The sequence below is a fragment of the Brachycentrus maculatus genome, unplaced genomic scaffold (assembly GCF_059751285.1).
Source record: "Brachycentrus maculatus isolate JH-2025_06_01 unplaced genomic scaffold, ASM5975128v1 h1tg000615l, whole genome shotgun sequence".
Classification (NCBI taxonomy): Eukaryota; Metazoa; Arthropoda; class Insecta; order Trichoptera; family Brachycentridae; genus Brachycentrus; species Brachycentrus maculatus.
This window is the reverse complement of record NW_028281353.1, coordinates 22294-34552: the sequence shown is the minus strand read 5'-3', so window position 1 is coordinate 34552 and position 12259 is coordinate 22294. Positions and strand designations below refer to the sequence as shown.

Sequence of the window (12259 nt, the reverse complement as noted above, 5' to 3'; positions counted from 1 at the left end):
ATATGATAATAAATAAGTTGTCTTACGAAATATAATCCAAGATAATGTATATTATAATATGTATCTACAAATTTCATTTACCTTAAGTAAGTACATACATACAAATAAAAATTGTGTTGCAAAGTAATCTTACTCGTACATTACATTAATATGTTTCAATGCAGCATTGAAATGGAAGAAAATCTTCAAAATCACAGACTTCATGCTCTTATGACAACTGAACTAATTGAATGATATCATTTTACGTCAGCTAGTGACCTTATTTCATATAATTATATTTAAGTAGGTTAAAAATGACGAAATTGTTGTGATAATATTGTAGTGGTATAATAAAGTAAAAGCTCATTAATTCGAACAACTGTCATTTGACTTTTGCCATGATTCGAAAAATATTTTGAAATTCTGGTCCCTCCGATGATTTTTACATACAAAACTATCGATAATTAAAATAAAATATTTCTTCGTCTTTAGTCGGAAGAATGTTTGATCCGAAATTCGAAATGAAATTAATTACGAGAAAAGGACAAAAAGACATTAAAAATATTTTGTTTGAATTTAAGAAACAAACGAAAACAATAAGATATGAAAAAAAAATCTTTATTTTCATTGATTAAATTTCTGATTGCCTTCACTGCTTTCGTTATTTCGTTAAAAAAAAATACGAATTGGTTGAAAACATTACCGCGCAATGTAAATTCATGATTATTTTCTAATTCGATATTCTAAATATTTTACGAACTTTGGTTCATTGAACTTCGAATTAACGAGCTTAAACTGTACAATTTGTATTAAAGATAATGTTTGGATAATTTCTAACATCAGCAGCCACAGCATAGAAGAAAACATCGTACTGTGAAGAAATACAATTTGACAGAGAAAAATGCAAAATATCTCTATTCTGCATTAATTACTTGTGCAAGGCACATTTTAAAAAAAGAGCACTACTTAGTATGGCTTCGAAGGAAGGAAATTTAGAATTATTATTTTAAGACTGTGTCTTTTATTTTTAATTATATAGTAGATATTAGTAGCACTATTTTACATCTAAAAAAATATCATAATTTTAATAATGCTACACTTCTATGTATATTGAATCCAGCGTAAGTAATAATATCTTTTACAAATTTACTTAAGGTTTTTTGTCTGCGGTTGCTGATTTTATTTTTCAGAATATTTTGAAAGCTGACTGTTATTTTTTAAAGATAATGTGAATAAAAATAGATTAGGGGTTTTTTGATATCTCAACACACGTTAAGTCTTCCGAGATGGAAATATGAAAGACATAAAAGAATATTTGCAGGTCTTGCGACCGTTCACTGACTGATTTAAGTGATCATTTCAAACATAATGATAGGCGATTACACAACCCAATTTTCGAAAAGTTGTTTATATCTTGCAGGGGGCAATGCATAATATGGTTACCAATAATGGGTAGAATATTAAATGTTCTTTAATACTTATCTGCTCCTGATGGTGCATAGGGCACTGCATCGAATTAATGTGGTATTAACTTGACCACTATTTATATGAGAGCATGGTGACTATTCCTACGCCCTAGGTTCTTGGATCTAGAATTAGAATATTTGGTCGGATAAGGTCAGGACATTACTGTTGTTAAGAAAAGAAAAAGGCGGAGGAATAATGGGTAGAAAAGGGGGAGTATCAGAGTCCCTCAGGTAGAATATAGTATTGTGAGTATTACGCATAGTATACGTGTACAGAATCTCACTTAAATCAGCCAATGACAGTTCATACACCCCATAAATTCCCAGACTCACATATTTCCATCTCAATAGACTTCTTTATCTGTGCTGAGATATCGACAAATCTCGATTTAAATATCTCCCATTATTTGTGAAAAAAAATTTGGACACTCAAAATACTGTGAATAAAAATAGATTAATTCAAAGATATTCAACATTTTTCTATAGAGGAATGTAGTGAATTGGCTGTGCAAAAATATACAATTTGGGTGTTACAGAGGTCATATTAACAACTATTCGATCGAACCTAATACCCTTTGCTTAGCCGTTTTCCGTTGTCGCTGAGCCGTTTTGTTTATACGGATGAAAGATCGCTCTTACCATCTGGTAACTTCTTTTGAACCCTAACTTAGTATATAAACTTTGAGAAGCGTCATTCTCTGGTCTAATAAAAACAAAAGGTTTGTAGCCCCTTTCAGTCACTTCTTTTGTCAGATATTTAGCTAAATACAATCCGAAGCCTTTCCTTCGATACTCAGGCTTAGTTTGCATAGAAAACATAGCACCATAATACGACTGCACCATCCACGCGGCCAATTCGCCCGACGAGAATATCCCGTAAGCGGGCAGTTCGGACACGAGCTTCTCGAACACTTCCACACACTCCATGTCGTTGGCGGGATACAGATCGTGAATAGTCTGCATGTGTTGTGGCTTCAGTCGACACAACTCCACATCACTCGGCATCCTGAAACGAGAAGACGGAAAGTAGTGCGAGGGACGTTGTAAAAATTAGTTGACAAGTTGACACCTAATGCCTAAGCTCCTTATAGAACTGTCAGAGAACAGGAGACTTATCTGGTTATATTCCTAAACGCTTTAACGAACAGCGAACAGCTTTAACCCTAGATTGCTTAACCATCCTACAAGTGACGTTGTTACTAAACATTCGTAACAAAATACGACATACAACGGGAATAAATAAGATAATCGAAAACTTTTATTATTCTTTGGGTTTAGTAGATCACGTAATAATGAAAAAATGAAGGTATATTAAGAAGGTACTGTAAAGCAGGGAGCGCGGGAACGACGCGAACATTGGTTTTTTCCGGGATCGTCATTTTACCGTCGTAATTTTTAGGATAGTTTAATATTCTAGGGTAAAGATTTTTAAAAAAATGCTAGGAAATAACAAAATAAAATGCATCAAATTCGGTAGAGAAAGAAAAAGAAGATATCTAGGAAATAACAAAAAATAAAAATCATAAAAATGGTAAACAGTCAAAAAATAATTATTGCATTTCAAATTCAAATTTTAGAAGGTAATGACCATGGATTCAAATCTATTTTAGTACGTGTTTCGATGCATCATGTTTAAATATTAAAATGATCGTGAATGCATCGAAACACGTGACACAATATATTTTGAAAAATAATGATTTTATTCTTACTGGAATCTTATGGCACTGAGTCATAGGTGATATTAATTTTTAGAGTAAAAAATACATATATATATATATTCATTTGAATCCCCCTGGGAATCGAACCCGGTACCTCCAGCACTGTACCCGAATGTGTAATTCACTCGTCATGGAGACAGACGAAAACAAAATAAAAGAAAATTTAACCCTATTTAATGATCCCTTTTGATAAAATTTTAAGTATTATTGGTTTAAAAAAAACGTTGGTAATCCCGGATCAGGGTAGTTTAAACTAGTAATCAAGTAAACATTGATAACTTTTGCCAAGAAAATAAAATTGATTTGATTTTTCTTATAAATGTGAGAAAACATACTCATCCATATTAAAATCTTTCGGGGGATCTTCACAGATGTACACATCACCGTGTACTTTTTCCAGTGTTCCAATATTTTGGTAGAATTTCTCAACCTTGTCCACTATGGCAGAATGGGTGAAGTTCAAGAATAATGGATGATTCCAATCTATTAGTACGTCTTCGGATGTGAACAACTCTATCGAGTCCAGGCAATCATTGGGACAGAACACACTGACACTCTCGTACAGTCTTCCATTAGGCTGAAATCAAAGTAAAGATTTGTAAAAACAACATATAGAAAATAAATACTGTTCCTCATAAATGGAGAGAAAAAAATGCACATGCGCCTAACCTATAAGAATTCACACATTCATTTTTAATTTTTAATATTTTTTTACAATTATTTGGGTGAACAACAGCAACATATCGCTTTCTCCTTTCAACAACGTCATATATAAAAAAAACTTGATTTTTCAGGAGATCGTTTTTAAAGTTTAAAAATATAATAAAATGAATTAAAAAAAAATATCAAACCACTTATTGAACTTTTTACTGTGGAACAGATCTTTTTAGGTACAACCTAAATGTTTTCTCTCGGTTTGAAAAATATTTAATTTAAAAAAATAATTAAACATTACCTTTTCTTTATAATGCAAAAACAACACTTTTTGCCCCGTAGTGGGTAAATAAAGTTTAAAATATGCCGCTTTTGCTGGGATATGGTACATTTTCTGGTCATTCAGTTAACCACAGAAACATAAAGATTCGTACAAAATATTTAGTGTAGATCTAGCAAATAAACACGTATTTATGAAAGAAAATGTGCATGTGTAAAGTGTGTAAGAGTGTGTGTGTGTGTATGTGATGTTGATTCTAGTAGGGACATACATACAATAAATATTTAAATACCTATAATGTCCTTTTAAGTTAAAAATAAAGTAAAATTTATTTACTTTTATTTATTTACCTAGTGAGGATAGTATCCTGTACAAAATTTTTTTAGTCTGTTTTGTATATTAAAAGCATTGCTTACTTTGTGGTATAGTAATATAACACTCTCCTTGTCATTTATTGTTAACTTTGTTTAGTACCATTTAAAAAATATTAATTCATGACAATCGGTTTCGGAATAGCCATTCCATCATCAGATAACATTTGACCTAATGATGAAATGTTTACTCCTAAACCGGTAGTCATGAAGTGGTGTTCTTTTTTTTTTACTTTAACCTCTGATTTTAAGACCTGAGAAAAGTTTAACCTTATTTGGAGAATAGTTATTTAACATGTAAACACTCTTACCGTACTAGTACAGCCGGGGAAGTGAAGGCACACAGGCTCCTCTGGCCAATTCTTCGATACATAAAAATGGAAGTCCCAAACTCGATTATTTAAATATGTCTTAATTGTCTGGTGAAACTGAAAAATAAAGACGTAAATTAGTACGTAAATTAGTATTGATCTGTTCCATGTGTCCGAAGGAGTTTTCCGAAGCGGGATTCTTCTACACCTTCAGTCTTCTTACTTACTTTTAATATATACGCCTGGAATATTGTTTTTTATGTATATATTATTTTTTTTGTTGAATAAATTGAAATTGAAATTGAAATACTTGCTACCTTAGCATTGCTATATGGCTCCGAGACCTGGACCCTAAAGGTGAATACAATGAATAGGATAGAAGCGTTTTAAATGTAGCTTCATTGCATAATGGTGATGGATAGGGTCACAAACCACATCAATTGATGAAGTTCTCAGAAGAGCTGGATCAGACAGAGAACTCTTGTCGAATATCATGGTTAAGATCTCATATCTGAGTCCGCGTATTTCGTGGAGAGAAATACCACCTTCTACAATTGATTATGCTGGGAAAGATAGAAGGACGTCGAAGAGTTGACAGAAAGCAAATATCGTGGCTGCGCAACATTTGCGACTGGAGTGGCACTGTGGAGTGGGATAACAGGGGTGGAGGAGCTGTTCTGGACGGCGCAGGGCCGCGAAGCCTTTGCTTAAGTGATCGCCAATGTTGGGGGGACCTGACAGGGAAAAAGTAGAAGAAGAAGATGTGAACGTTTTAATGGACATGAAGCATGAACAACGATGTGCTTTGGTAAACGGACATAACGTGCTTAACCGTTAATATTTTTTAAGTGTAGTTAGTACACACTATCGATAAAATTAAGAAAGGTGTGTTGAGATGGTTTGGACATGTAGAACGAATGAGTGAGAAAAGAACGGTAAAACAAATTTATGAGGTGAATGTAAGTGGGAAAAGGAGCAGAGGAAGACCGAAAAAAATATGGCACGATCAGGTATGCCAAATACTTGAAAGTGGTCAGGTTAGGAATCGTAACAATCGGCAGGTATGTATGAGGAGATGCATGAACGTGGAAGAGGCGAAGAATGTTTGCAAAGACAGAGTGGTGTGGCGTTCTATTCTCTCTGCCTACCCCTGGTTATGGTTGATGGTTAGTTAGTTAGTTAGTTAGTACACACATGTATATTTTTTCCCGATTTCTTTAATTGGTGACATACCACCAATGTTTTGAATGAATATTTTATAATTAAAGCACTTTAAAATTGTGTTAATGTTGCCCAAAAATCTATACTGAAAATAATACTTAATTTTCCGAGACAGACTCCGACAGAGGAAATATTCAATAAATTATGTACTACCCGTGACAGCCAAACAACTATACGCTAAAACAATCCTCACATATGCATATAAGAATTATTCACGTTAATCACAAGAAAGCACCCCCGACAAAACACACACATGATTATACTATATATGAACATACTTTATATTATGACCATACTTTATGACAACAAAAATTAAACTACAATATCCAAAACACAGAGAATAGCCAAATAAAATAAACTCCATTTTATCAAAGGAACATTGAATATTACAATATATTACATTTACCTGCTTCCATTACCTATTAAGTAATTCAATATGAGTATTATATAGAGCATTTTGTAACTGGATAATGGAGGTAAATATATTTGAAATATAAACGCCCTCAAGGTAGTATTTTACGAAAATGGAGCTTAATAAATTATCCAAATTTATTATTACTATTATATTTATGTATTAATTTTAAATCAAACAGATTTTTTGAGTCTACTAAGTTGTATTTTACTAACAAAAACACATAAAAAAATTAATATTGTGACAATTGTTTCGCCTTGTTAGGGCATTATCAAACTAATGTTTGTTTGATAATGCCTTAACAAGGCGAAACAAAAGTCACAATATAATTTTTATGTGTTTTGGTTAATAAAATACAACTTAGTAGACTCAAAAAATCTGTGTTTGATTTAAAATTAATACATAAATTAAAATGGAGTTCTACAAATTAAACTCCGAATCAATACCATACATAACTTAATATTATATACATAACTTAATGGTATATACTAAAAAGTACATACACCATTAATTTTAAAATAAGCATTATAAATTGTGTTCTCGGCATGGGAAAACTCAGTGAGGGCACATTATTGTAAAATGTGAATTGTAACTATGTGTATGATGAAAAATAAGTAAATTGTGATGTTGACACCAGATATTGAAATTATACGTACAAAAATACATAAAATAATATACGTTTTGAAGTACAGTTGAGCACCACTGACATCTGAATATCAAATAGATGAAAAGGCAATAGCGAAGACGGTAAATGTTGATTTTGTTTATTTTCTTACGGCTACTAATCAAACCTCCATCAGCTTACAGAGAACCAAATAACAAGCGTTGCTTATTTCTGCGTTATTTCTCCAGCATCACACTCTGTTATTATGGAAATGACTTGGTGTACAGTAAAACATGGTGATGGTTTTCCATATTTATATGTATTTAGATTGTCAGTGACTGGAGCATTAAAAGCTTTTAAATGTAAATTCATATTCCCAGATCCAATACATAAGCTTTATGTTTCCTTTTAGACTAATACTTGCTAAAAAATTTTTTAATGAACTGGATAGAGAAAAGTATGAAAAATGTTTAAAAAACCTATCCCGATTTCACTATAAATGTACGTTTCACAGCTTTTAATAAACCTGTTGCTAGTTTTGGCAGTGAAAGGAATTAGTATCTTGATAAAGCCTTTCACGTTCGTAAGTCATATAAATCTTAGTTCTAGACCTATGGTGGCTGGTACACAGGCGCCTCAACGATCTAGACCAGCACAGCAGACAGAAACGGAGTGATCCCAAGGCATTTGCAGAAAAGGTTCAGTCATCACATTTTCCACTTAATCATTTTGTTCACCAACATTTTCTATCATGGATCCCTTAATCTGGTGACTTCACTTAAAAATTCCAAAGCCTTAAAAAAAATTGTGACAAACATGTCGATTTGAATATATCAAATCAATTCAATTGAAGCCAGTGAGGAAGTCATTTGTCTTCATTTCATTTGCACATAGATGCCGAGGCTGCCAGATCGGAGAAAGCTCATTCGAGCAGCTTTTCTCATCTGCCAACGAACACCATTTTATAACGTAAGCATCACCAAGAAGACGTCAGTCCTCAGATGCTGTATCTTAAGACAATAGCTGTACCCTAATAATTTGCAAAACAATATTATAATGTAAGAACTGTATCCATTATTTAAAAATCAGAATTGAGTAAACTTTAAAGTAATATAACTCGGTGAGTCAACATAGTTTATGAGAAGAGTTATAAAATTAAAGCTTTAATTATGCCCGTTTACTGCGAGAAACGTCCTTCAAAAGATTTTGGCATAAAGCCATTGAGCTTACTCGAATACATGCCAAAATACGTTAAGTTGAACCTAATTTTGAGACTAATGCCCTAGTTCAGTCATTCTTCCTACAATTAACGAAAAATGTGTTTTCTTTTTAAATGTATTGCTCTGTAAAGTCTTAAATTGTTACTTCTGCTGTGTGCGATCAAGGCCATTGAAAAAAATATATGGTAAGTTAAACACCGACATGGTCCAAACTATGGTATATTGTTTATAGGACATTAACAACTACTTTACATGGACATTACTTTTACAGTACATTACTTTACATGAAAGGAATTTAACCCATAGTTTTTCGACGCACAATAATAATAATGTAGGTACATAAAGAAATAATGTAATTTATTTTAAAAAAATGTATTCCTACAATAATTTTTCTTTAGATACTCAAGACAATTTTTTACATTTAAATATTTAAATTTATTAAAATTTATACATTAATCTTTTATAACGTAATAACTTGATAAGAGTTCGCGACTTTAAAACGCCTATTTGAGATTTACTTAATCCGTATTTAGGTTCGAGGAGATTTGAGAATTAAGCCCTCGATCATAATATTATATAAACATTAAAGTCTGTGAACGAAATTTTTAATGGGAAAATACGGAAAATACGATCATAAATAAGACCCTTAGGAAATACGGTATTTATAAAGGATTTAAAAAAGCTAAATAATTATGATTGAACTATATAAACATTTCAATTGTTATACGTAACAACCAATACAAATCGCGCTGTTACTATTTCGTACTAATTATTGGTAATTTCAGTGCGTTATGAAATATATTTTGAACCATAAACAGACCAGAAAACAAAATGTTAATTTTTTTTGTGGCTAACTAAAATAACGATAATATAGATTTTGAGTTAAATGCTTGTAAAATTGTATGATTTAAAGTTGCATTTATAGATAAATTTATAATTTTATTTAAAAAATGCTTGTTAGTTTTTCGTTTCCCTCCTTTTATGGGAATCAACTAATTGGATACTACGTATGATTTTATCCATACCTAATGTTATTTCAGCAAAAGTTTATGATATTCCAGCAAAAACTTGTTATTTTCACAAAAATTACGCATTGGTAAAAATGGCCTCCACTCGGTTAAATAATTCCGAAAAGTTGGAACTAAGGAGTCGCGTTCCGGGCATGTTATATGCGAATTGAAATATTTTTCCACCCAATTAGGTGATTTCAGCTCACGAACTTTAATTCCATGTTGAATTACGTGTTGACCCTACTGCTGAAGTCATGAAGTAGACAATTTAATGTCCGCTAAAATAATATTATAATTAAACTGCACCCTACAGCCCAAATATTATTACTGAAACAATAGAATATTAGACACGGATAATTCTATTTAAAAATTAATAATTTATGCTCATGATTTTTATTTATTCATTGATTTGCCATAACTTTGTTAAACAATACATCGATATAATCATTCAAATAAAGTACCTGTAAAATACCTCTTTTTATGTATATTAACATGACAAGTTTCAAAAACAACAGATGTTTTCATCAACAAGTGTAAAAAAAAAAAACAAATTACTTTGTATTTTCATCTGTTGATGAGAATATCTGTAGTTCTCGAAACTAGTCGTGTAAACATTAATATATACTCAAAAAGTGGTATTTTACAAGTGCTCTCTTCTTCTTTACGTATCGTATCGGGTCTCCTCAACGTTGACCGTCATTTGTGAGAAAGTGTCCACTCGTGCATGTATATTATGGAGCCGGGAGTTCCGCCTTCTTCCGACGCCTCTTTGACCCACAATCTTACACCTAATGATCAGTTGCAGAAGCTTGTACTTTTCCAATTTCTCCTCAGAGCTTATGCCCCAAATAGGAAACCTTCCGAGTTTTAATAAATGTTTTATTTTTTCACTTCATCAACATGGTCATTTCTATATTATTTTTTGACATCTTCTAGTTCTAGTGATTCATGAACAAGGTTTCTAAATTGGTTCATATATATAGAACTTCCAAGAATTTGAGTAGTGTGGTTGTCAATAATGGGTAGAATTGGTGAATGTTAATGTTACACGTGTGTAAAGTGATCACTTAAACCAGCCTATGACGGTCGTAAGCCCCGTAAATGCTCAGACTTCCATATTCTTCTTCATCTTTGATGAGATGTCAAAAAATAATATGAAAATAACTCCTGTAATTGGAGATAATCCAGATTTTGTGAACAAGTATTTGGACACACTCAAAATGTTATGGTCATTTCTATTTATTTATTTGTTTAAACTTCAATTACAGAAGAGATAAAAGTAAATTTGCGGGCTTATTGTTAAAAATCAATATATTCCAACCAACCAAAAACTGACAAATTAATTATTATTTATTTCACATATTTAATCTCAAATCAATAAATAAATAATACTGTTTAATCGATTTTTACTCAATACTCGTTAAATCGGTAGAATATTAATTTTTTTAAATCTTTATTTTCATTTAATCTAGTTGCAACACGAATAAAACCTACTTTCTGTCTAAAATAAATGTCTCTAGACGACGACGTGTTGTTTTAGATAAAAATAGGTTATTGGAAAAACGTAACAGCAATCAACCCGTTGATTGGATCCTCTCTTATTACATTATAAATCGACTATTAAGCAGTGAAAATAGATAGGTCAATGATTTTCTGAATTTCAAACAGATATATTCTAATACTTAATTATACTCTAATCATTTTTTTTATCAAATCCTTGGCATTAAAGCATTAGTGTTTCACTAAAATGTATACAATTAACTTATATGGTTGTTATTTTATTCGTATTACCATATGTAGCGTTGTATAAAAAATACATCATACAACGAGGAATCAATTTTTTTATTTATGTTTTGTTTTGGCTCGAAAAATTGGCTACATAAATGAAAAATACACTAAAATTATGAATTTTTATTACGTTATACGCGCTGTATATAAAAAAAAACATGAAGCGATTCAAAACATCTTAAAATTGTCTGAAATGAATTAGATTTTAATAAAATCTAAATTAAACATCGTTTATTTTTTCAAACAACAAACATATTAACGGATGAAATTAGTACAAAATATTTTTAATGAATTTCCAGGTTGTTTGTTTCTCAAACAAGAAAAATATCAAAGAAATTCACGATAAAAAATATATATTGAAGCCCTTAAAAAAGGAAGTACTTGAAATAAATAAATACCTTAAGCGAATCAGGCAAATACTTTTCAAGAAAGTCTAATATAGCTGGAAGCTCATCTTCTTGAAGCAATCTGAAGTTTTTTCCCTCAAGCACGATTTCCATCTCTGCAATCAAAAGAAGAAAGTCTCAATTACTAACACATTTAATTAAATCGTAAACCCAACAAAGTTCAATCTATTTTCAATTAGGTTTGGTTGTGTTTTCAGTGAATCGAAAGTAAATATGACGACCCTTTCAATTCGGAATGAAAATTTACAAAAAGAATTAACTAGCCATCACGCTGCTTTCCCGCAGCGGTAGACAAAGAGAATAGAACGCCACATTAATTTTTATTTGCAAGCAATTTTTGCCTTTTCACATTCATACATCTCCTCATACACACCCGCTGACTATTCTTATAATAATATATAGTTATATTAAAGATCGATTTCTTATAGTTCTCTGTTAATTTGACAATTATTACAAATTTTGAAAATGATGCGGAATGCTTCGAAACATGTGTCACAATACTTTTGAAAAAATACCAGTATTTATCGATCGATTAAGAAATCGATCTATTTATTATTTACCTTGTTATTACCTTGTAGATAATAAGCAAGGTAAATAATAATTTCGATTCCCACCTAAAAAAAGCAAACAAAAGGCAACAGACAACACAACTTAAATTTTATTTCTATTAGTTTGATTTTGATTGAAAATCAGCTATTTCAGTTTTTGAAATTCCAAAGCCCAGTTTGGAAAACATGGATGAATAACGTGCATACCAACTTTGATAATAATAATAAATCCCTTACCGCACCCCAATGGTGCATAGGGCACTGTTTCAT

The 12259-nt window shown here is 31.4% G+C and overlaps 1 protein-coding gene across 1 annotated transcript; it reads right to left on the bottom strand.

The window, feature by feature from the left end:
• Nucleotides 1-1156: 1156 nt before the first annotated feature.
• On the bottom strand, nt 1157-11534 carry LOC148301051 (uncharacterized). The gene is made up of 4 exons (XM_088273874.1): nt 11433-11534; nt 4780-4896; nt 3499-3740; nt 1157-2451 (listed from the first exon to the last, which is right to left on the bottom strand). Exons 1-4 carry the CDS (start codon nt 11532-11534, stop codon nt 2025-2027), a joined length of 888 nt encoding a protein of 295 aa, XP_088130000.1. The 3' UTR covers nt 1157-2024.
• Nucleotides 11535-12259: the final 725 nt, after the last annotated feature.